Source organism: Amblyraja radiata, chromosome 4 (genome assembly GCF_010909765.2).
Source record: "Amblyraja radiata isolate CabotCenter1 chromosome 4, sAmbRad1.1.pri, whole genome shotgun sequence".
NCBI lineage: Eukaryota > Metazoa > Chordata > Chondrichthyes > Rajiformes > Rajidae > Amblyraja > Amblyraja radiata.
The window spans coordinates 12,371,954-12,398,802 of record NC_045959.1 but is presented as its reverse complement, the minus strand read 5'-3'; the positions used below and the strand labels follow the sequence as shown (position 1 = coordinate 12,398,802).

Sequence of the window (26,849 nt, the reverse complement as noted above, 5' to 3'; positions counted from 1 at the left end):
GAGAATGGGGTTAGGTGGGAGAGATAGATCAGCCATAATTGACTGGTGAAGTAGGTTTGATGGGTCGAATGGCCTAATTCTGCACCTATTACTTATGACCTCAGAGATTTTCACCCTCTGTCAGAAGTTAATATCAGGTTAGCTATAACATTCTTGTACTTGTTTTGCATAAAGTTTGTTGGACATTATGTTTAAGTTTCACCATGGCGATTGTTTTGGGTTTTGCATAAGGCTTGTCATCTCATTAGACATTTGAATGGATGATGTGTAGCAATGTCCAATTAGGTCTTAAGAATGAGTCTGTTGGGCAGAACATATATATTTCTGTAGTGAACTAGTGGGTCATCTAGTTGTGAGTCCTACCTCTAGAGTTGCCAACCATGGAATCTGCATTTTCCTCAATTGGAGCAATTGATCTTTGCATCTCTTCCCAACATCATCATCGTCGAAAGAGAGCAGAGAGTCATGCAAGTTCAACACTAGCAATAAAACAATCAGATTAAAATAAGCATTATTAATATACGCAACAAGCAGTGAAAAACACAAAAAAGAATGGTCTACATTATCATAGAATATAGAATAGTACAGGACAGGAACAGGCCCTTCAGCCCACAAGGTCCATGCCAAACATGTCAGGTTAAACTAATCTCTGCCGGCATGTGATCTACAGCCATGCATTCCCTCCTAAAAGCTTCATGAAAGCCACTATCGGATTTGCCTCCACCAGCACCCTTGGCAGTATGTTCGAGGCACCCACTACAGTGCGTAAAATCTCCTTTAAACTTTGCCCCTCTCACCTTAAACTTATGCACTCTAGTCTGATGTTCCACCCTAGAAAAAGGTTTAGACTGTCCATCCTTTATTTATTTATAGGTCCCTACCTGGTCGGTGTGGCAGCCTTTTTTCCGGGCTGCCCGTCGACCCGTCGTCGTGGCCTACCAGCGGGCTTGGAGCGCCGTTTCTTGGCGGGAACCACCCAGCACCTCGGCCTGCGTGGCGGCACTGCATTGGAGCGCTGGAGCGGAGCGGAGCGGGCGATGCCTTGCCTGGGTCGCCGCGCTGGAGCTCTGGCGAGCTGGACCGCCGTAAGCAACATCTCCGGGCTGCGGGTTTGCGGAGCGGAGAGGCGGCGTGCGGAGAGACGGCGTGCGTAGAGGCGGCAAGGCGGCAGTGAGGAGAGCGGGGCGCCGACTTTTTCATCTGGAGCCTAGGAGCGCCAAACCGGCGCGGCCTTGTCGGCTTCGGCAGCCGCGGGCTCCAACCAAGAAGCGGTCGTTCCAAGTGGCCCAGCCACCGAAAGGACTCTCCCGACGCCGGGGCAAGACCACCCGGTGAGAACGGCCAGGGACATCGGGCCTCCGTAGAGGCAACTGCGGTGGCCCCAATAGGCCTGACTTTGGGGTGAACATGGGGTGGGGACTGGACATTGTGCCTTCCTCCACAGTGCTATCCACTGTGGGGGGATGATTTTTTTTTGTCTAACTGTAGTCCTGTAGGTCTGTGTCCAAGATGGCTGCCGTGAAGAGAGAGTGGACGCTGGCACGATTTGGTTGCCGCTGCTCTCTCTTCACACTGTGTTTTTGATTTTCTGTTTTTGGATTGAATTCTGTTTTTAATTTGTGTCATTGTGATGTCTTTAATTACTTGTTTTACTCCGATTATATGTTTTTATTCCGATTACTATGTAAGGTGTCCTTGAGATTTTGTATGAAAGGCGCCCATTAAATATAAAATTTATTATTATTATTATTATTATCCTATCGATGCCTCTAATACTTTTATATAGTGTACAATGATCGTCTCCCCTCAGCCTCTGACGCTCCAGAGAAATTAATCCTAGTTTGTCCAACTCCTCCTTATAGCTAATACCCTCTAATCCAGGCAGGCTACTGGTAAACCTCTCCTGCAATCTCTGCGCGCCCTTCCTGCAACGGAGCGACCAGTTGGAGCACAATACTCCAATATTGTGCAATGGAGCACAATACTTCAAACGCAGCCTAAATAAATTCCAGTAAATCTGCATCATTACACCTATTGGTGATCGATGTAATGTGGACAACAACAGAGAAAGCTGCAAGCGTAGCAGAGTTTGTGTCATTAAATGTGTTCACCCACCATTCTCATTTCCCTTGGTGTGTTGGTTGGACCTTGAATCTTTCAGTTTTACCTAATCAGAAAGACAATGTTAAAAGTAAGCACAGAAGTATGTAGCATTTGTAAATAATGTTGCAATATGTTCCAGGTGTTCAAATGAATGTAGCGCTTCAACAAATTAGTATTTTTTCCCTTCCCTAACAAACAGACCAGAAAGTCATTTGAGGCTCATTTAACATTGCCCCAATGTTGGACACTTGACCCACTAACAATGTGATTGGACTTTTTTTTCCGTTGCTCATTGGTGAATGGTTAACCAACTGGAGTGTTAGAACAATATATAAAAATCACACTTACACCCTGTTTAAATAAGCAGAAAAAGGCTGTTATTCTATTCATTTTAACATAATCAACCAAACTAAATCATCAATGGACCACATATTGTAGCAATGTTACAAAATTTTGAGATTTTAAAAATCAAGTCTGTAATTTATCCCATCAGATAAAGCATAAAAATAAGTTTAATTTGACACCTAATTCACTTTCATATCTCAAGTATTTAAAAAGTTATGGCCATTTTCATACTGGGAAATGAGCATCTTGTTCCCTATTGATTTTCTATGGACATAACAAAAAAGCTGTGATCGTGAACAGTCAAAAGCCCATAACTTTCTTAAAAATTAAGAGAACTGAATGAAATTTTCAGTTATCATAGATTGAAGCATTCTGAAACAAATATAAAATAATCTTACTTGGATGACCTGAAATTAAAGCATATAATTAGTTAGTTACCTAATTGTAGCTAATTTCAGACTTCAATTACTAGATCTAAACATCTATCCATTTCTTAATAAATGATTAACATTTTTAAATAGCCTAAATGTCCAAATAATATTCACAAATAATTCACAATAAAACATGATTTTTAAATCTCATTTACATTAATTTATAGGCCAAATGGAAGGAATTCAGTGTTCAATTGCTGTAAATAAATGCCCATTTAAATCAGCTTTCCAGTGGGTCCCTGTGGAACGCGCTGGTTTAGAACGTTCACATTGCGGTAGATTTGTGCCCCAAATGCCGAGAAAAATACTGCGCGATATAATGGGCCCAAATTGAGCTACTCGCAATATTAAACTTTGTATAAAGGGATCTTTAGAAGCCCTTTTTAATGTAAAAATATACAACCTAACTTCTGCTATTTGCTTTATGAGACCCTGCGGTTGCTGGCGGTCGCGGGTTTAGAGATTGATTTTTAAACTACTATAACTATTATTCAAGGCCTTTAAACCTAATAATAGCTTTTGCGACGGGGTCTTCCAGCGATTTTTCGTTAATAATTAACTAGGCTGAACATTTTCGATTGGAACAGCTTAGAGAAAATCGCGTTTTAAACCCGCCCCCTCTAAACGGCGCCAAAATCGCGCACACCCGCAACGGCAGATCTTCAACGACGCTTCAGGTAGGCTTTGCAACATACCTACATATTGTCAACACAAGGAATAGTCAATAAAAAGCAACCGCATACAGCCAGTAATTCCAATAGTATTAATGCCTGTCCCACCAGCATGCGACTCCATGCGGCAAGCGCGACCTAACGTGGTCGCTTGAACCGTACGGCCTCGCGGGGCCGGTCCCACTTCGATCGCCGGAGCCATATGGAGTTGTGCGGAGCTGGTCCCGACATCGCGCGGGGTTCCGAAAATCTGAATGTGTTCAAAAATTCCGCGCGACAACAGCCTGCCGGCCCGCAGCTGTCTCGACGCCGTACGCACCGCCTCGACGGGCATACGCAGCGCTCGAACTCCACGTCACTCACTCGACCTCCGCGCGGCCCCCGCTTCCGGTTTGGTCACGCTCGCCGCATGCAGGTCGCATGCTCGTGGGACAGGCCCTTTACACTTGCATAAATTACAGAATCTCTCAAACCTACAATATGGTGATTACTGACAAAAAGGACAAGACCAGCACCTCCTGGAAACTCTGCTGCATACAGGTATCCATGCAAGTTGCATATCTAATAATAACTTGATCTAAATCGCAATCCTACAGCACAGTGGAAGCCCTGTCACTAGAAGTTTAAGAAGGTGGCTCACCGCCAGTTTTTCCAAGAATTAGAACTATAATTATTAAACAGCTTTCTGAATAAAACAGGGATCTTTTTCTTTTGTTGTTTAGTTTTTATTTTCTCATTGATTGATTTTAATTAACCTGTTTGTTGTGCATACGGTATTGTGAACAAGATCTCAGAAGTAGGCTTTTTCTGACCTGTGATAATTCCTCTCGCCCAATGTAAGGAGATGACAACATTGCAAATGTCCAGATTACAATCTTCCAAAATCCTCTCGGTTTAGCATTGAACCTTTCGGTTGGAAAACTGCACACCTAGTCAATTTTCCCACCGGAAATGGGCTGGTGTGCAGTCGCTTTGTGCATAGATCAAATCGACAGGTGTGCAGTCGCTGGGGCGTTATAGACCAGTAAACTTAACAAGTTATGTCAGAAAGTTAACATCATCAATGCAAGAATAGTTGGAGACCTTGAAAATGTTCAATTGATCAGAAAGAACACCATGGATGTGTAAGAGGGCATTTATAATCAACAAATGTTTTGAAGTTAGTGAAAGACGTTTTGAAGAGTTTGTCTGAAGTATTGGAGAGGTGATTGTCTATGGGCTATACACAAATGGTCCAAGAGGAGCGCCCTTTTGAAATTTGCAGTTGATTCTTGATCAATTGGTAATTCATAGTTTTCAGTTAACCAAAGGCAAATATATCTTCTTGTGTGTGGTGTGCACAGCCTAAAGTTGTAGACAGCAAAACACTACATCTATCTGTTTGTGCACATCAGATTGCTTGCATTAGACAATAGACAATAGACAATAGACAATAGGTGCAGGAGTAGGCCATTCTGCCCTTCGAGCCAGCACCAGCGTTCAATATAATCATGGCTGATCATCCACAATCAGTACCCCGTTCCTACATATCCCGTGACTTGAAACAGGGTGGTCCACGTAAAGGTTGCAATCTCCCACCCCAGGTGAGTATGTGGGTTTAGGCCACAAATTACCTATAATCTCATTGAGTGGAAAAACAGTAACTGTCTTTTCATTAAATGATGAAATGATATAAAAAGATGCAATTAAAAAATATATATTAACAGACATATTCCCAAAAATCACCTTTTGAGCTTTTTCCATAGAATGATAATACCTTGACCACCAGTCCACAACAATTTCACTATCATCGACACAGGACTTTAGCCTCCGGGAAGTAAACCTTCGTGACAATCTCCTTTTCTGAAATAAAGCAAAGCCAGCAGAAGGCAGCTTCAGTGTGTATATAATTAAAGTTTTAAATCATTTTTGCACCTGTCCCATTGCTATATCCCATCATTGCAAAGACTCTTTGAGCTTGGTGGTTACATATTGTGGCTGATTGGAAATGTGACAAGATATTTCCTGAATAACCTGAAATACTGTCTAGACATCTGGAGATGACGACCAATTCCAATTTACTTCATGGCATTAAAATGAAAGGAATGAATAAAGCTAAATGCTTGATGCATTTTGAAGTTTCATGCATTTGCTAACTCTATTTGATTGTCTGAAGGTCTAGCATCTTACTTAATGTTTTTCACCCTTAGTTTGCCTACAACTGACTTGGTCAGCTACTTGGCCAGCTCAGGTAGCCGATAACATTATCTTGACAGACATTCCAGCGCAGTATCAAGGAAAAGCAGTTTGATGTTTTGGATGAGTCCAAAATATCACATCTCGGGAGGATATGAAAAATCTCGTGGGAAATGGATTTTTCTCAGTGCTCAGGAAACAACTTACCTCGATCAACACCACTAAAACAGATGAATTGGTCACTTATTTCCTTATAGTTTGCACAACCATGTTTGCCAATTCTGATCCTTTGCAATGAAACTAGAACCACGTTTACGTAGTGCATTGGCTGTGAAAAGCTTTGGAGTTTTAAAGGGTATGAAAGAAGCTGTATGCAAGCATATTCTTTCTTTTTCTTTGCTGTTTGGTTGGTACAATTATGTCAGTGACCAGAAACCAATTTCATCCACCAAGGGAGTGAAGAAGTGCATTTCGAATGCAATTTAAAAGCTGTCCAATTACAATACTGTGTAGGAAGGAACAGCAGATGCTGGTTTACACCAAAGATAGACACAAAATGCTGGAGTAGCTCAGCGGGACAGGCAGCATCTCTGGAGAGAAGGAATACGTGACGTTTCGGGTCGAGATCCTTCTTCAGACAGACCCTTCTTCAGTCTGAAGAAGGTTCTCTACCTGAAAAGTCACCCCTTCCTTCTCTCCAGAGATGCTGCCTGTCCCACTGAGTTACTCCAGCATTTTGTGTCTAATTACAAGACTGCCGTGGATAAAAATTCTGTTCAAACAGAGATCAGAAATTATGATTGCCCATATAGATTCCAAAATGTTTCATCCATGGGCAGCAGCACTTCAAGATATTCAATGGAGATTATTTTATTTATTCAACCTCTTGATATGAATTGAGAATCGTGATTTGGCTGGTGAATCAAATTAAGCTTGAAGCTTCAAAAGAAAAGAGGTAAATAGAGTATTCCCTGCATGGTGGGATACTGTTTGGTCCAAGTACCAGTTGAAGCAGAGAGAACTACTTATTCAAAGATTACGTAAATAAGTTGGCATCATTTTATTTATTTCACTTTCTATTCTAATTTTAATGTAACACAGGGATAAGACTTATGGGATTGATATTCATTGCTCTCAATCGCCTACCACAATGTAGATTTGTGCAATTATACAACTTCTTGCGTGCTTCTTAGGACAATCCAAAGCCACAGATAATGAGCTACTTATGAAGTACAGAAACTTGGAGATGCACGACTTTGACATTTTAGCCAAACATGGTCTTGGGCCAAATCACGAAGGAAAAGTCTCAGGGATTATTATTCTTCTTCAAAAAACATAAGCTAATATTCAATGTCTCATCACCATAATCTAACAACCATTTATCTATTACAGTACAAACTAAAATATAGAAACATTCAAGTCTTACTGACCATGGAACGTTGTACGTTTCTTGAATTTGTTGATCCATGATAATTTTCTATACCAATGTTTACATACACACTGCTTTCCAGTTTCGCTGATTCACTTTGCATTGCATTAGCACTGTCTGTTATTTAATAAAAAAAACACTTCAATAAATCATACAAATATGATTTAATCAATAACATGTCAGTAAATAGTATCACTGGTGGTTAAGGTTGTATGGTAAATCAACTTTTTTATTCTCCTTGCGCTTACTTTCCTGTCTGAATCCATGAAATTTGCGTCTTTTCAGTTACATTTTAAGACTTTCAGATGTCCAGATGTAATTTCCGAGCATTACAGATGGATATCATCAGCTCCCTTCTATCTGGTCCACAATCAGACTATCATTCTTTGCTGAAGATAATTGTAATTGTAATGTAGTAGTAATTAATTTATTAGCCAAGTATGTAAAAACAAAGTGCTGGAGTAACTCAGCGGATCGGGCAGCATCTCTGGAGAAAAAGGATGGGTGATGTTTTGGGTCGGGACCTTTAGACTGAAAGTAGAGGGATGGAACTAGAGGTAAGAAAAGGCCAGAACAAAGCAGGACTGGCAACAAATGGCCAAGAAGGGTGGGCAACAGATTAAAATACGTCAGCTTGCCTCATCAGATGGTGTTCCTCTTTACAATTTCAATAGGTCTTGTATTTAAGCTGTCATTCGAAGGCCAGGTTATATTCTTTAGTCTGACACTTCAGAAGATTAATGGAAATGCGCGGGTTGGTAAAGTGCTCGCCAAAAAAAATCATCCTCAGATGTAAAGCTAAATATATACTCTGGTGGGGTCAGTGTGTCGTATTCTCCCACTGAAATTCACTCCATCAATGTCAAGCCTTTAAAAGACCTTTAAAAACAGCAGGAAAGAGAATGGGAGATAAAGGCATATTCACAAGATAAACATCCTATGAGAAAAGAGGAGGGGGATGGAAAGAAATTAAAACAAAATAGACTGAATAATATAAACAAGTGCAGGGAAAATCAGGAAACAGCAAGAAATAGATGGGAGGAGAAGCTAAAAGACAGCTTGGAGTAAAATCAGGTGAAGGGAGATTAAATAAACAAAAATGCTTTTTCATCAGACCACAGTAATCATGAATGTCAGATTGTGTTTTTGGTTTTCCAACATATACTATGTGATTGTAGTAAATCTGGAATCATCCTTCTCATCACTCCAACACTCTCCCAACATTGTACCATTGGTAACCTGTGAATGAATTAATGAGTGCATCTTGCACTGAAATAATTATCTCTACACCAATCAGCCATACAACTTTCTACTACATTACATATCCATCATCAGGCATCAGCACTGAAGGCGTATTTAAATAATTTACACTCAAATCACCAAACCAGTTTCAAAGCTTTGAGACACACAATGGAATTATAATGATAAGAAGAATGCATTTACATTATACTTTTCATAGATTTCATGTCTCACAGTACTTGAGAATAAATAAACTTGTTGTGTAGAATAATCACTGCATCAGTTGCAAATTTAGAAAAATGACTAACATGTGCACAACACCATTTCATACATAGCAATGAGGTACATGACAATTTGAGGGGCAAATGTTGGACAAAAATTGGAAAGAATTCCCATTCCATGTTCAATCGTACAATGGGACAGCAGAGAAAGCCTCCACTTAAAACACAATTCAATAGACACTGGCTCTGACAGTGCAACACACACTGGAATCCACACCTCGATCACTGCTCAAAACTCTGGTGTGGGCTTGAACTCACAAACGTCTGACTCATATAACCATATAACCATATAACAATTACAGCACGGAAACAGGCCATCTCGGCCCTACAAGTCCGTGCCGAACACTTATTTTCCTCTAGTCTCATCTACCTGCACTCAGACCATAACCCTCCATTCCTTTCCCATCCATATACCTATCCAATTTATTTTTAAATGATAAAATCAAACCTGCCTCCACCACTTCCACTGGAAGCTCATTCCACTCTCTATTTTGTTGACATCCTTCCTATAATTAGGCGACCAAAATTGTATAACCATACTCCAGAATTGGTCTCACCAATGCCTTGTACAATTTTAACATTACATCCCAACTTCTATTGTTCCCATTATTGATAAAAGGTCTCGGATATAAAGTGTTAAAATATTTATTTTTCCAAATATTGTTGCCTGACCTGCTGAGTATTTCCAGCATTTTCTGTTTTTATTTCAGATTTCTAGAAGATGTTGATTTTTTGAGAATCGGACTAGTGCCCCCGTTAATTTTTCAGAGCTTTTGAAATATTAGTCGACAGATTCTCACCAGTGGCATTTCTTGTCCTGTTATGTTTTGTTGGGTGATGTCGAGAAGGTTTGCGGATATACTGCTTCAGCGAGCCGATTGTGTGCGTCCCTACAAAAGTGCTTCGGCCAAATGCCCTCCAGTCGACAATGGAAATGCAGAGTGATGAGTGTAGGTGTTCATTCTCAGGCAAATCCTAGCAAAGTAAACAGGGACATTTCTCTTTTTCATTTTGTTTTTTTCCATAATGCTCAAATGTTACTGCTGTGTAACAATGTGATTACAGGGAAGAAACATGGAATTTAATGAACAAGCTCAACTACAACAGACATCCGACAACTACATCCGACCTCTCTGTCCTGGGTCTCCTCCATGGCCAGAGCGAGCAACACCGGAAATTGGAGGAACAGCACCTCATATTCCGCTTGGGGAGTCTGCATCCTGGGGGCATGAACATTGAATTCTCCCAATTTTGTTAGCATTAGCTGTCTCCTCCCATCCTTCATCCTTCATCCCTCAGGCTCCTTCTCCCGAAACCAGTCTGAAGAAGGGTTTCGGCCCGAAACGTTGCCTATTTCCTTCGCTCCATAGATGCTGCTGCACCCGCTGAGTTTCTCCAGCATTTTTGTGTACCTACAACAGACAAGAACTTCTTGCCAGCTTGAACCATCTAAATTCATAGCTAATCTTTGTACTAATTATGGAAATATATTTTCCTGATGCCCAAGATGTCATGACCCAAATGTGATGGAGCCAATTGCAAGACAAAACCAAGCAAATCAGGGACAGGTAAGAGACCCAACATGCAGAAAAATTGGAAAACAAATTATAAATCCAGGTGTTGCTTCCTGTCAAAATTGTCAAAGAATATTAATAATTCTGAAATATTGAAAACATAATAAAATCAATTAAATAATTGAAAACTATAACATGCAATATAAAATTAAGCATGACTACAAATTAAACAACTTTCAAAACAATGAGGTTAAAAACTGTAAATAGATTTATTTGCATTCTTGAAGATTCAAGATTCTCCCACTCTTGAAATGAGTGGGATCAATCTTCCTGTGTCAAAACTAATGATGCAGGTTTGAAACATAGAAAAATAGGTGCAGGAGTAGGCCATTTGGCCCTTTGAGCCAGCATCGCCATTCGATATGATCATGGCTGATCATCTAAAATCAGTACTCTATTCCTGCTTTTTCCCCATATCCCTTGATTCCTTTAGCCCTAAGAGCTAAATCTAACTGTCTCTCTTCAACCGGGATATTCCCCAGCTCTGGTAACTTTTCAGCTCAACCCCTGGATTTCATATGGGGACCAACAGCAGGAAATCACTAGGAGAACTTAGCCACCAAGTTTGAGTCATCTCTATTCTCCCAGACGTCCCAAACTCACCAATATTTACTGAGAGCCAATGCCAAGTTCAGCATCACTCTGCTGACATTTCACAGCAAGTGGCGGTCCCAATTGTATTTGTATTTTTATTCCTGTCTGCTGGCTATAGCTGGCCTGAATCCATACATTTGAAGGGGGATGGACACAAATTTCAGAGTCCTTAGCTTATCCTTGGACTGGGTGTATTAGGGCAGGGTTTCTTCCTGCTATTGCCTGCTGCACCGTCACAGAGATCAGATCATTTAACTGATCCTGGCTACATATTTCCAAAGGTACATTGGCCCAGCAGAACAATCAGTTAAAAGCAAATTAGAGAGATACATTGTTGCTCTAAAGAGGAAAACCTGGCATTGAAATATATGTTGAACCAATTCCTATAAAGTCATAGTAATACAGCACGTAAACAGGCCCTTCGGACCAACTTGCCCATGCCAACTAAGCTGCCCCATCTACATTAGTCCCACCTGCCCGCATTTGGCCCATAGCCCTCTAAACCTATCCTATCCATGTATCTGTCCAAATGTCTTTTAAATGTTGTTATAGTAACTGCCTCAAGTACCCCCTCTGGCAACTTATTCCATATGCCCACCATCCTCTGTGTGGAAATGTTCCCCTCAGAATTCGATTAAATCTTTCTCCTCTCACCTTAAATCTATGTCCTCTGATCCTTGATTCCCCTACTCTAGGTAAAAAAATCTGTGCATCTACTCTATTTATTCTCCTCATGATCATATACACCACCTAAAAGATTACCCTTCATCTTCTTATGCTCCAAGAAATAAAGTCCTAGCCTGTTCAACCTCCTCCTATAGCTCAGACCCTCAAAACCTGGCAACATCCTCGTAAATCTCCTCTGCACCCTTTTCAGTTTAATAACATCTTTCCGTTAGCAGGGTAACCAAAACTGAACACGATATTCCACATGTGCCCTCACCAACATAACATAGCATACCAACTTCCATACTCCATTCTTTAGGGTAAATCCTTTTTACTTCTTAGCATGTCTGGTCTTTGGACATATCTGGGGCATCTTCCTGACATATTCTGTTAATTCTTATCAGATCTCCACAGATATCCTGCCTTTTTCAGCTGGTTTAATGTCTCCTGGGACTCAAAGGAATTGGTAAAATTCTTGGGACAGCCCTACAATTTTACACCTTTGAAAGTAATACGTACTGAATTCAGTTGGTTGTCCACTTACCACGACGAAACTCTCTGCTTGCACTGTAAAATTGGGATTTTTCTTGTAACTCTGGATGATGGAAGATTTGATGAGTGACCCGGCACATTGAATGAAAACTTGGGGTCGATCCACATTGAGGAGCTGCACTCGTTTGAGTTCACGAAGACCCCAGAAAAACACCTGCAGAAAAATCATATCCCATGACAAACAACTTAGAAACATAGAAACATAGAAAATAGGTGCAGGAGTAGGCCATTCGGCCCTTCGAGCCTGCACCGTCATTCAATATGATCATGGCTGATCATCCAACTCAGTATCCTGTACCTGCCTTCTCTCCATACCCCCTGATCCCTTTAGCCATAAGGGCCACATCTAACTCCCTCTTAAATATAGCCAATGAACTGGCCTTAACTACCTTCTGTGGCAGAGAATTCCACAGATTCACCATTCTCTGTGTGAAAAATGTTTTTCTCATCTCGGTACTAAAAGACTTCCCCCTTATCCTTAAACTGTGACCCCTTGTTCTGGACTTCCCCAACATCGGGAACAATCTTCCTGCATCTAGCCTGTCCAACCCCTTAAGAATTTGGTAAGTTTCTATAAGATCCCCTTTCAACCTTTAAAATATGCGCTAAATTCAGCCATCAAAGAATAGGGAATTTTGGAATGTGTATACAAATAAGGTAGGGGTAGATGCGTGAAATACAAGAGGATCTGGAAGATTTTGAACATATTATTGGCAGGGTTTAGAGCGTTTTTACATAGAATGGAGCAAATTTCTGAGGACTCTGCTAATATTTATTGTTCAACCATAATCCGCATATTTAAACAATAATTCTGGCCTATTACACAATAATATGTTCATGGTGTCTCAAGGACATGCAGCATACCATCTCTTAAAATGTCTTCAGATGTTATTTCAGTGCTCAGCACCACTCAATATAAGCGGTGGTTCTGCCCAGAGGCTTCCACATATCCATCTGAAGGCATTAAACATTGGAGAGAAGAATTCACTCCGCAATTCTAGGGAGGAGACTGGGATTATTAATGATTGTTTGGATTCTTCAGCAGGTAGACAAAAAATGCTGGAGAAACTCAGTGGGTGAGGCAGCATCTATGGAGAGAAGGAATAGGCGACGTTTCGGGTGGAGACCCTTCTTCTTCTTCAGAAGGTCAGAAGAAGGGACTCAAAGCAGGTAACAAGGCTGGTCAATGAGGGCAGTGTTCTTGATATAATCAACATGGATTTTAGTATGCCTATTAGCAAGGTGCCAGAAAAACATAAAAGTCGATGAAATCCAAGGAAAAATAGCAAACCTCATCCAAAAGACTCAGTGATAGAGAGCAGTAGCTAATTACTGTTGACACTTTTTTTTATCACTGGAAGCTTCTTACCTGTTTACATATAATGGGATCAGTACCCAACCATGTGCATTTTGTTCTATATGTTAACGTGTTAGGATTTGAAACGTATAAGATTGTTAAGGGTTTGGACACGCTAGAGGCAGGAAACATGTTCCCGATGTTGGGGGAGTCCAGAACCAGGGGCCACAGTTTAAGAATTAGGAGTAAACCATTTAGAACGGAGACGAGGAAACACTTTTACTCACAGAGAGTGGTGAGTCTCTGGATGCTTTCAAGAGAGAGCTAGATAGGGCTCTTAAAAATAGCGGAGTCAGGGGATCAGCCATGATCATATTGAATGGCGGTGCAGGCTCGAAGGGCTGAATGGCCTACTCCTGCACCTATTTTCTATGTTTCTATGATATGGGGAGAAGGCAGGAACAGGGTACTGATTGGGGATGATCACATTGAATGGTCTACCTGCTGTCTCGAATGGCCGAATGGCCTACTCCTGCACCTATTGTCTATTGGTGCCCCATAAGGATACGTTCTCAGCCCCTTGCTATACTCAATGTACACTAATGACTGTATGACCAAATTCTGCTCTAACTCCTTTTAGAGGTTTCCAGATTATATCACTATCATGGACCAGATTTCAAATTCTGATGAGATGGAGTACAGGAATGAGATATAGAGATTAGTAACCTGGCGTTAAGACAACAGCCTTTACTTCAATGTCAACATGATGAAGGAGCTAGTTATTAACTTCTGGAAATGGGGTGATGTACACAACTCAGTCAGCATCAATGGTGCCAAAGTGGAGATGATCAAGAGCTTTAAGTTCCCTGGTACAAATATCACCAACAATTTGTCCTAAACCAACCATATAAATGTTAGAGCCAAGAAATGTTCATCCCAGTTTGGCAAAAGAATAAATCAGGGAAGGTAGTGCATCCTTGGATAACAAGGGAAATCAGGGATAGTATCAAAGCAAAAGGTGAAGCGTACAAATTAGCCAGAAAAAGCAGCCTACCAGAGGACTGGGAGAAATTCAGAGACCAGCAGAGGAGGACAAAGGGCTTAATTAGGAAAGGGAAAATGGATTATGAAAGAAAACTGGCAGGGAACATTAAAACTACCTGCAAAAGTTTTTATAGATATGTGAAGAGAAAGAGATTAGTTAAAACAAATGTAGGTCCCTTGCAGTCAGAAACAGGTGAATTGATCATGTGGAACAAGGACATGGCGGACCAATTGAATAACTACTTTGGTTGCGTCTTCACTAAGGCTGATAAATCCCCAGGGCCAGATAGGCTGCATCCCAGAGTACTTAAGGAAGTAGCTCCAGAAATAGTGGATGCATTAGTGATAATTTTTCAAAACTCTTTAGATTCTGGAGTAGTTCCTGAGGATTGGAGGGTAGCTAATGTAACCCCACTTTTTAAAAAGGGAGAGAGAGAGAAAACGGGGAATTACAGACCAGTAGTCTAACATCGGTAGTGGGGAAACTGCTAGAGTCAGTTATTAACGATGGGATAGCAGCACATTTGAAAAGTGGTGTAATCATTGGACAAAGTCAGCATGGATTTATGAAAGGTAAATCATGTCTGACGAATCTTATAAAAAATTTCGAGGATGTAACTAGTAGAGTGGATAGGGGAGAACCAGTGGATGTGTTATATCTGGACTTTCAGAAGGCTTTCGACAAGGTCCCACATAAGAGATTAGCATACAAACTTAAAGCACATGGTATTGGGGGTTCAGTATTGATGTGGATAGAGAACTGGCTGGCAAACAGGAAGCAAAGAGTAGGAGTAAACGGGTCCTTTTCAGAATGGCAGGCAGTGACTAGTGGGGTACCGCAAGGCTCACTGCTGGGACCCCAGCTATTTACAATATATATTAATGATTTGGACAAGGGAATTGAATGCAACATCTCCAAGTTTGCGGATGACACTAAGCTGGGGGGCAGTGTTAGCTGTGAGGAGGATGCTAGGAGGCAGAAAGGTAACTTGGATAGGCTGGGTGAGTAGGCAAATTTATGGCAGATGCAGTATAATGTGGATAAATGTGAGGTTATCCACTTTGGTGGCAAAAACAGGAAAGCAGACTATTATCTAAATGGTGGCCGATTAGGAAAAGGGGAGATGCAACGAGACCTGGGTGTCATGGTACACCAGTCATTGAAAGTAGGCATGCAGTTGCAGCAGGCAGTGAAGAAAGCGAATGGTATGTTAGCATTCATAGCAAAAGGATTTGAGTATAGGAGCAGGGAGGTTCTACTGCAGTTGTACAGGGTCTTGGTGAGACCACACCTGGAGTATTGTGTACAGTTTTGGTCTCCAAATCTGAGGAAGGACATTATTGCCATAGAGGGAGTGCAGAGAAGGTTCACCAGACTGATTCCTGGGATGTCAGGACTTTCATATGAAGAAAGACTGGATAGACTCGACTTGTACTCGCTAGAATTTAGGAGATTGAGGGGGGATCTTATAGAAACTTACAAAATTCTTAAGGGGTTGGACAGGCTAGATGCAGGAAGATTGTTCCCGATGTTGGGGAAGTCCAGGACAAGGGGTCACAGCTTAAGGATAGAGGGGAAATCCTTTAGGACCGAGATGAGAAAAACTTTTTTCACACAGAGAGTGGTGAATCTCTGGAACTCTCTGCCACAGAAGGTAGTTGAGGCCAGTTCATTTGGCTATATTTAAGAGGGAGTTAGATGTGGCCCTTGTGGCTAAAGGGATCAGGGGGTATGGAGAGAAGGCAGGTACGGGATACTGAGTTGGATGATCAGCCATGATCATATTGAATGGCGATGCAGGCTCGAACGGTCGAATGGCCTACTCCTGCACCTATTTTCTATGTTTCTATGAAAGCACACTAACTCCTCTACTTTCACTGGAGATTAAGAAAGTTTGACATGTCTCCAATGACTCTTACCAACTTCTACAGATGCTTCATAGAATTAGAGTGAAGATGAGCAAGAAATGTTTTTACCCAGGTTGATAGGGATGTGGAACTCCCTTCCTGTTAGGGTTTTAGAGGCAGAAACTCTCACACACCTAAACAGTAGTTGGATTGAGGAGAGATGACTATGGACTGAGCTCTGGGGGGAGATTATGAATGAGTAGCTCTTTTTTAACTGCCATGGACATAATGAGCCAAATGGTTTCTATTACATTGTAAATTATCTATGATTCTGAAGGTTTAGACTGACAGCAAACAGAGTACACACACAGTCAGGACCGCTGCAATCTCCGAAATCTCCATTGTACAACATACCTCCACCTTGTATTTGCTCAAGATTGGACGGATGTTGGCAGGCACTAGCAAAACCTGATTTGCATCTGGTTCATCCACAGGAGGAAGATCTTTACCTTCTGGATCAGACAGCTGAGGACCGGTAATTTATAGAAAAAAAATGGTGATCATTCCATGTATTACAGCAATGAATACTATCCAATCCCACATTCCTTCTCCAGCTAAAACCTTTTGAAATAAACACCATAAGCTGACCTGTTTTCATCACATTTACCTTTTTGGAGTGTTTATCATGTGAGCATTTTTAATTAAATCATGTTGAAAGGGAAATTGAAAACTCTGCATTAAATTCAACCTACGAAACCACAGGTTGAATCTTAACTAACAATGAAAGGGTGGGGGACTTTAAAACTTGAGTCCAAACTTGTCTTCAACTCAGCTGCCTTGCACGGCGGCAAGACAAGGGGCAAAAGCCACTCCCTATTTCAGTTGAGATCAGTAGCTCAACTTTTAAACTGCTTTGTGAGTTAAAAGCTGACAAGCATGCAGGCCACAGGGAAACGTGGCTGGTGAAAGAATGCAACAACTTCAGGGAGCAGGTGTAATTCAGTTCTCCTGGTCTACAATTGTTTATCAGATTAATATCCCCATTTGGAAATTGTATTAGGAGATTGAGGGGGGATCTTATAGAAACCTACAAAATTCTTAAGGGGTTGGACAGACTAGATGCAGGAAGATTGTTCCCTATGTTGGGGAAGTCCAGGACAAGGGGTCACAGCATAAGGATAGAGGGAAAATCCTTTAGGACTGAGATGAGAAAAACATTTTTCACGCAGTGAATCACTGGAACTCTCTGCCACAGAAGGTAGTTGAGGCCAGTTCATTGGATATATTTAAGAGGGAGTTAGATGTGGTCCTTGTGGCTAAAGGGATCAAGGGGTATGGAGAGAAGGCAGGTACGGGATACTGAGTTGGATGATCAGCCATGATCATATTGAATGGCGGTGCAGGCTCGAACGGCCGAATGGCCTACACCTGCGCCTATGTTCTATGTTTCTATGTTTCTATGTATTCTTCAAGGGATCAGATGCCCCATGCCACCAGAAGCAGAATACTTTTCACCTGCTGCTGCAACCTGCAATACAGCATTCCTTCTGGAAAACAGACCTCTCAGCCAAGGTGACTCCCTAACACATGCATTAGCACAGTGGAGGCAAATATTTATAGCATGAAAGTGAAATGACAACCAGCCTCTCACGATTCAACCCCATCTCTTCACAAACTGAATCCATGGGTTAATATCATGATAGAGCAATTTCCATAAATTCCTCTTTCTTGGTTTAACAATTACATTGTAATTCAAATATTTAATTTTTAAAATGTTGCTTTAAAATCCTGGATATTCAAAACTACCTCTTTTTTCGTAGAAATGTTTGAGGGGTTGACTTAATATTTTGGCAATAAATTAAAAATTACAATTCAAATTCTACATTTCATACATTCAACAGAACATCATTAAATATTTGTTTCTAACTGCCTTGGTTCAGTCTATAAAATGCATACATTTCAAATTACCACTGTGCAGTAATCAATTGTACTCTATTCTGAGGGGCAGGTTTTCTTTGAAGCTTTCGTTTTTTATGCCTTATGCACCCATGAAAATAATTTAAGGTTAATGTGCCATTTTAGGTTCAATGCTGAGTCTTCCCTATTTGGCGTTGTAGATTTTATTACAGAGTATCATTTAATTCTACGTTGAGATTCTCTACAAATCACCCGTAGAGTAGGAGCTGAATTTTTCACAAGCTATGAGATTAATATTTGTCATTGGGCCCATTGGTATTGGATCAGCGACTTCCTCGGTTAAATGTCATGAGGGACCTGGAAACACTTGGAGATGAAGGTTGGAACTCTTTTTAGTATTTAGCTTTGAAGTGTTTTAAAGGTATTTTTAAGGGTTTTTTCCCCCCATAATGCTGAGAAGATTCAAAGATTCTTGAAATTTAATGCATTTCGTAATGTATAGATTTATATTGTTTTTAAGCATTGTGGAATGGGCCTCAGTTATCACAAGAAGTTCCTTCAAGCTGCCATTTATCGTCTTGTCTTTAGAAGGCCGATTTAAAAGGCACCATAAACACAACAGAGGGGTGAGAGATTGCAACCTTCACCTGGTCCGCCCTGTTTCGACAAATGCAATCAACCCGGCGTGCACAATCAAATAAGATCAAATAGAACAAGTTGTCCAACAACTTCAGGCTGTGCACGCCATATGCAAGAAGAAGAAGATAGACACAACAGGCAGTAAAACCATACAGATTCCTTCAGCAAAGCTTCAGAAGACTGTACCTCATCTGGATGTCACCAAATATATACTTCATTAGAAAGACCTAAAGATTACTGAGCCCACTGCCTTCTGATGTTATCAGGACACACATTATCTAAATGCTCCTCCTCTACCATCTAGTTTGATATAACCAGGCTCTTGTGTGAAGTATCAGCAGATTTAGTTACAAAAGTGACTATATATTATTTTCTATTATTTAAGCTTTAATGTCCCTTTATTGAGCATCATACATGGTGTGCTTCCACTATATTGGCTTTGACAGCTATAACAAGCATTGTATTCAGAGAAGCATTTTAAGCGGAGGCATTGAACGAGGTGGAATTATATGTGAATACTAATACATCCATACCTGCAGGAGTTCAAAAGCGACAAGTAGCTCACCCCCTGGTACACTGCCACAGTACATTGGGTAATATTGAAGTACAGGGGGAGTATAAGCCTGCCCAACCAGTTGCACAACTGGAAGAGCCACTGTGCTGCCAAGGTACTCTGCTTTACCCTGCAATAAAGGGTGCATACAAGAACATCCAATATTTATAAGGTTGTAACATAGGTTTCAATCAATATAATCCATTAGGTTGAAAATGAGCTGATACAAGTTGGTGGCCAGTTTACGTGGTGTCCAGAGACACAAATTAATTGATGTTAAATAATTACTGGAAATACTAATTTGAAGATCGTTCTCAGCAGAATAATAAATCTGAAGAAAGTTTCCAACCCGAAATGTCACCTATCCATGATGCTGCCTGACTCAGTACGTTACCCCCCCCACCCACCTTGTGTCCTTTTTTATAATAAATCCAATAATCATGTGCGCTTGCAAATGCATTGTTGAATGACTTGATCAATAAATTATTGTATTTTACAATAATACTGTTTATCAATAATGAAAAAAACACGCAAATACTTGATCAAATGATGATTGGATTTGTGCGACGAGAAGAGATAATACTCGATATCCCATGCATAATTATCCATGTCAATGGTAAGGAAAGAAGAAGGACTTTAATTTATATCAGGACATAAGAGCAGGAAGAACTCAGCGGGCCGGGCAGCATCTGGAAGTCACAGTGGCGCAGCTGGCAGAGCTGCTGCCCCACACCTCCAGCAACCCTGGTTCTATCCTGATCTTGGGTGCTGTGTAGAGAATTTGCACATTCTCCCTACGATTGCGTGGGTTTCTTCCAGGTGTTTTGGTTTCCTCCCACATCCCAAAGACATGTTGATTTATAGATGAATTGGCTTTTGTAAATTGCTCCTGGCACCTAGGTGGTGAATGCAAAAGTGGGATAACAAAGAACTCCTGTGTCTCAGGTGATCAATTGTTGCAGTGGGCTGAGGGGCCCATTTCTGCGCTGTATCTTTCAATCAATCAATCCAGTGGGAATGGGCAGGTCACTTGAGTCTGAAGAAGGGTCCAGAACCAAAATTTGCTTGTCCATTTCCTCCCTAGATGTTGCCTGACCCATTAAGTTCCTCCAGTACTTTGAGTTTTGCTCAAGATGCCAGCATCTGCAGTTCCTTGTGTCTGAATGTTATATCATGGTGTTTATAACCTCATGAACACTTTACTGAGAATGAAATACTTTGTTATAGGCTGGCAGCCAATTTTTGCACAGCAAGCTCCTTACAACATCTCAGTTGACAGCAAACACCTCTTGGACGTGGGAGAGGAGAGCCGAGAGAATGTATTATACAGGATAATGCGTTATCAGCTGAAGAATGGAACTAGTGTTGGTTGCTTGTAGGGAAGTCAGTAATTGGTTTGGAGTTTGAGACTGAATTATGAATTGATAAAGAACTAAAGTCAACAAAATGCAAACAACAAAAGCCTCGAGGTTTGTTTATCTATGATACTTGCAGATTAACACTTCATACTCACAACAGCATCTTGATCATAAACCTCAATAACCACAAGTGGAGGATCCTCACTGATTTCCATTACTTCACCATAGAGGTGGATGTTATTGAATAAGAGCATCTGGTTCCATGTAGGTGATAAAGTCTGAGTGATAACCTATAAAGAATCCACAAGACAAAGACACGATGGGAGATTTTTGATCTTGGCTTCTTAAAATAAACATTACCACAATTCATTCAGGTTTTCTTTCTTTATTCATGAGATCCGAACATCACAGGCACTCCCAAGAGTTAAGAGTCATTGAAATTGGTGAATTCAGAGTCACATATAGATCAGGTCAGTTTAGAATAGCAGACTCCCTCCCTGAAGCACATAAGTGAGCCACACGGCTTATTAGGATGATTTACTAGTATTGTATTTATTGACACATATTCATCTAACAAAGTTTGGTTACTGATTTTAATATAGAAATGGAAATTGAGCAATTTTGCTCATTGGCTTAGCCTTCTCATCACAATGACAACTTCTCAATACCATGTCACATCAGTTGAAAGGCATACCAGATCTATGACTTTAAAAACAAGCAGGAATCTGAGTTAAACCTTAAGTAAATACTGAGCAAACATCTGATAAATGTTAATGTTTAATTTCATGAAGTGTTTTGATAAGTAATTAAGGGATGTTCAGGGGTAGCAGATTCAATAGCTAAAGGACAAAAAATAATTAATTGGCAGTTTGGAAAGGTTCTGAGCGTGGTGGAAAGGGCAGGAGAATGAGATTATATAGCTAATTATTTAAATGGCTAACACAATTGTGATGGCATGAATGGACATCTGTGCTTTATCATTCCATGGTTTGGTGAACAGAATATGCTGTTTAAGAAGGAACTGCAGAGGCTGGAAAATCGAAGGTAGACAAAAATGCTGGAGAAACTCAGCGTGTGAAGCAGCATCTATGGAGCGAAGGAAATAGGCAACGTTTTGGGCCGAAACCCTTCTTCAGATATAAACTGAACCTCCCTGGGCATCAGTGGTGCCAACTGATCTGATAGGCGAGGAACTGATGCCCCTCCATGCTTCTTTTCCTGACACAATAAACTCTTTAACACTGTACAGCAAATTGTCTTAAAAAGCCAAGAGCAGGGAAACCTCAATCAATGGGCCACATTGGAGGAACAGTCATGGGTACAAAATCATGAGGGCAATTAATAGGGTGAATGTACAGTCTTTTACCCAGGGTAAGGGAATCAAGAACCAGAGAATATAGGTATAAAGTGAAAGGGAAAGGATTTAATAGGAACCTGAAGGGCATATTTTTCCATTCAGAGAGTGGTGGGTGTATGGAATGATCTGCCAGAGGAGATAGTTCACACAGGTACTTTAACAGCATTTAAAAGACACTTGGACAGGTACATGGATAGGAAAGGTTTAGAGGGAGATAGACCAAATGCAGGCAAACGGGACTAACAGATAGGGTTTATTGGTTGGCATCGATGAGTTGGACTGAATGGCATGTTTCAGCGCTGAATGACGATGTCTCTAACACCAGCTTCAATGCATCTCTTTGAGATCAGGATTATCAGGTTGTCCTTTCTGCTGTAGAATAAAACACTCATCAGTCACAAATATCACCTTCTCAAAAAGCAGAATTCCAATTTGTTTACTGCTTTTGCTGTTCATGTCATCCTGTGTTGCAGCTTTACCAGGTCAGCAGCTCATGGTCAGTTGCACCTAGTGCTGCTCCGAGCAGATGCTGGTTTACAAAATAGGACGCAAAGTGCTGGAAGAACTCAACGGGTCAAGCAGCATCTCTGGAGAACATGGATAAGTGACATTTCCTGTCAAGACCCTTATTCAGACGGGATATTGATGGTTCAGCTCATTATCATTCCTTCCTGAACTCTTTGCAATATTCAAGCCACATCTATTTGCCCTCCCACTGAGGTATTCATTATCAGCCAACAATGGTCTGTGTGGGTGAGAGATCGAGACAAAGCACAGGGGAAAATGAAGCCCCAAATTCAACAGACCTTATAGTGGCCAGCTGTTTGATTAATCAATGGAAAAAAGATGGCATGCATAAAATGAACGATAAGCCATATCTCTTATTTGTTCTTACTGCTCTTCAATAAGTGGAAGTCCTCTGAGTTCTGCATGCTTGTCTGAATCTGTACACTCCTCCTGGGAGTAAAATCCAATCTGTTCATCGGAATCACGTCAATAACCATAACCAACGTGGTAGGGACCTTTCCAAACATAATATTGAAACCATTTCCTTCAGATGGATACATCTGTCCAACACACGATAGCTGCTACCAATTCCTGTTAATTCTTGGTTCTTGGTTTCTTGGTCCTCCAAAATATTCCAAATGGAATTTAAACCAGTCTGCCGATTTTCTAGTCCATTCCCATTTGTACCATTAGAACCGACTTCCATAAGCTTTGCAATATAAATGGAACTGTAGCTACATTCAGAAAAGTCCATTTGCCTAGGCCTGGGCATTAGTTTGAATGTCTGACTGTAAAACATCTCAAGCTACTTATAGTACTCTACAGTTTTTCCAAAGTACAATGAAGTACAGTAATGACACATTAAACCCTACTCCAAACTCCTGCAATATTAGTCAGCCCACATGAAGACAGTTGCATCATATCTGGATGGCTCATTGTAACACATCTAGCTGCCAATTGCTTGGAACATAAGACATTACTTCTATTTCATCTTGCCTCCAGGGCATCATTCCCATTTGAGATTGAACTGTAGTCAATGTTTAAACACAAACGGTAACTCGCCCATCAACACCACAAGAAACTATCTCAGGTAATTTCTATGATGACATATCATGCTCAGCAGATGTTCTGGAGACCCTTAGAGAAATCCGCGATGAACAGATTGGATTTTACTCACAGGAGGAGTGTGCAGATTCAGACATGCATGCAGAACTCAGAAGAACGCCACTTACCAAGTTTACACTGATTTTTGAAGCATGTCATAAAGTTTCTATGAAGAAATCAGGAGTTAAATTGAACTTGGTCAAATCAAATTCATCTCTGAATAATTCCCTGGCTCTAAAAACTTTTATGTCTGATACTCAACTAATCTATTTCTGCAGGGAATAAAGCATAGTTGCCAACATTCATCTTCACTAATGTGTTGGATAATTGCAGATATATTGTGAGATAAAGGATTGGAGCAGATGACCTAAAACTGATTTATTGATAGACCTGTCGAGCCAATAGAATGGGTTCTAATTATTGTTTAAAAGAGTGTAATGAGCAGTAAAGAATGATGCTCAGCCACTGCACATCAATAGAGAAACTCTAAAGCACGTTGGAAGACACAAGGAACATTTGTCCCCCTGGTTGTTTCTACCATGGTTGTTTTGGGACGACAGATGGGACGACAGATGGCACAATGGGCTAAGTGTTCGGCTGGCAACCGGAAGGTAGCCGGTTCGAATCCCGCTTGGAGTGCATACTGTCGTTGTGTCCTTGGGCAAGACACTTCACCCACCTTTGCCTGTGTGTGAATGTGTGTGAGTGATTGGTGGTGGTCGGAGGGGCCGTAGGAGCAGATTGGCAGCCACGCTTCCGTCAGTCTGCCCCAGGGCAGCTGTGGCTACAGAAGTAGCTTACCACCACCGAGTGTGACTGAGGAGTGAATGAATAATGCGATGTAAAGCGCCTTGAGTATTAGAAAGGCGCTATATAAATCTCATCCATTATCATTATTATTACCTATACCCTGAGATTGGTTGGGAAGATGCAGGGGTGGGATTCCAGTTAGTATTAAATTCCTTCAGGATTGAGCTAGACAGCAGAAAATGCTGCTGTTTGCTTTCTTATCTGCCTCATTAACTCGAGATAAATTAATAAGGTACAGGACCATGCCACAACAAGTCTAAAACAGCATTAACAAAGAACATAAAACAGTACAACACAAGAACAGGCCCTTCAGTCCATAGTGTCTCTGCCCAACATCTCTTATCTACATCCCTGCACATAACCCATATATCCCTTCATTCATAAAAACATAGAAAATAGGTGGAGGAGTAGGCCATTCAGCCCTTCGAGCCTGCACCGCCATTCAATATGATCATGGCTGATCATCCAACTCAGTATCCTGTACCTGCCTTCTCTCCATACGCCCTGATCCCTTTAGCCACAAGGGCCACATCTAACTCCCTCTTAAATATAGCCAATGAACTGACCTCAACTACCTTCTGTGGCAGAGAATTCCACAGATTCACCACTCTCTGTGTAAAAAATGTTTTTCTCATCTCGGTCCTAAAAGATTTCGATTTGATTTTGATTTGATTCCTTTATTGTCATTTAGACCTTTCGGTCTGAACGAAATTTCGTTGCCTGCAGTCATACACAATAATAATAAATAACAAAGCATACAATAAACACAAATTAACATCCACCACAGTGAGTTCACCAAGCACCTCCTCACTGTGATGGAGGCAAAAGTCTTAGTCTCTGTCTCTTCCCTCCTTGTTCTCCCTCTGCGCTGAGGCGATCGATCCAGGCCGAAGATGCCGCTCTCCCCCTTATCCTTAAACTGTGACCCCTTGTTCTGGATATCCATATGCCAATCCAAAAGTCTCTTAAATGCCTCTCTCATATCTGCCTCAACCACCAACCCTGACAGCGGGTTCCAGGCACTCTGAGCTTGATACAAAAGTGAAAGATTGCCCAATTAATGCAACACATCCAGGAGAAACAACAAATGAGGTGCATTGAAGGTGATTAAGGGAAAAATGAAATCAAGGCTCTCTCTATCCTGGATGAGGAATCAGAGCCTGTATGTCTCTGTGCCAAAGCTCCTCAGAAGTAAACTCCAAGATGTTACCAGGAGGCTCGGAATAGGTTAAAATAGCCCAAAGAAAATAATGCTTCAATATTTGATGTTGAGTTAAGAAATGCTAGAGAGCAGAATTTTATATAACATATAACATATAACAATTACAGCACAGAAACAGGCCATCTCGGCCCTTCTAGTCCGTGCCGAACACTTACTCTCGCCTAGTCCCATCTACCTGCACTCAGACCATAACCCTCCATTCCTTTCCTGTCCATATACCTATCCAATTTATTTTTAAATGATAAAATCGAACCTGCCTCCACCACTTCCACTGGAAGCTCATTCCACACAGCTACCACTCTCTGAGTAAAGAAGTTCCCCCTCATGTTACCCCTAAACTTTTGTCCCTTAATTCTCAAATCATGTCCTCTTGTTTGAATCTTCCCTACTCTCAATGGGAAAAGCTTATCCACGTCAACTCCGTCTATCCCTCTCATCATTTTAAAGACCTTATGTTTCAAAGAATTTGAAACATAACCAAAGAATGTTATGATGTTGGAAGAAATCTCAGTGAGTAAATGGATATTGGAGAAATATAAATATATTAAAAGTAATCTAAAATGTAAATGATGTAAAATTATTGACAAAGCAAGGCACACAGTTGTTTCCTACATTACAAGATAATCTATACTTGAAAGCTATTTTACTGAATGTAAAACACTTAGGGAGGTTAGAGGTCTTGAAAGACACTGAATAAACATGTGTTTATTTCTACTTCAAGAAGATAAATTAAACTATTACAAAATTACCTGACACTAACAACCAACAAATCACAATCAACATGGACTAACATTAGGCAGATATAGGCTGGGGCACCTTTGAAGAAGTATATGACTCTACAAAGACTTATGATAAGCTTTCACATAAACTGAATTCAATACTATGGATTCAGTGTGATTACTGGCAATGAAGAGAAATGGTAGGAAATGAACAATGAACTGTAAAAGAACTAGATTGGAATAAAGTGGCGTACTTAGCATTGAAGAGAATGTCAAGTTGCTCAGAATTCACTGATTGGATCACAATCTCTGCTGATTTACACGAAAGGCCTTGAAATCAGACAAGCAAGTGAAATGGGATACACAAGAAGGAAGGATATACTGGAATGGCAAGAAGCTACACCAACATTGCAG

At 40.8% G+C, this 26,849-nt stretch overlaps 1 protein-coding gene across 1 annotated transcript in view; it reads right to left on the bottom strand.

Moving 5' to 3' along the window:
* Positions 1–26,849, bottom strand: part of fer1l6 (fer-1 like family member 6) — a 135,023-nt gene that overhangs the window by 37,717 nt on the left and 70,457 nt on the right. The window contains exons 21-29 of the mRNA XM_033018878.1: positions 20,872–21,006; positions 19,339–19,488; positions 16,664–16,774; positions 12,053–12,214; positions 9,475–9,649; positions 7,156–7,271; positions 5,276–5,392; positions 2,116–2,167; positions 364–479 (exon numbers count right to left, since the gene is read on the bottom strand). Coding sequence (XP_032874769.1) covers positions 364–479; positions 2,116–2,167; positions 5,276–5,392; positions 7,156–7,271; positions 9,475–9,649; positions 12,053–12,214; positions 16,664–16,774; positions 19,339–19,488; positions 20,872–21,006 — 1,134 coding nt within the window. The remainder of the gene's footprint in view (positions 1–363; positions 480–2,115; positions 2,168–5,275; positions 5,393–7,155; positions 7,272–9,474; positions 9,650–12,052; positions 12,215–16,663; positions 16,775–19,338; positions 19,489–20,871; positions 21,007–26,849) is intronic.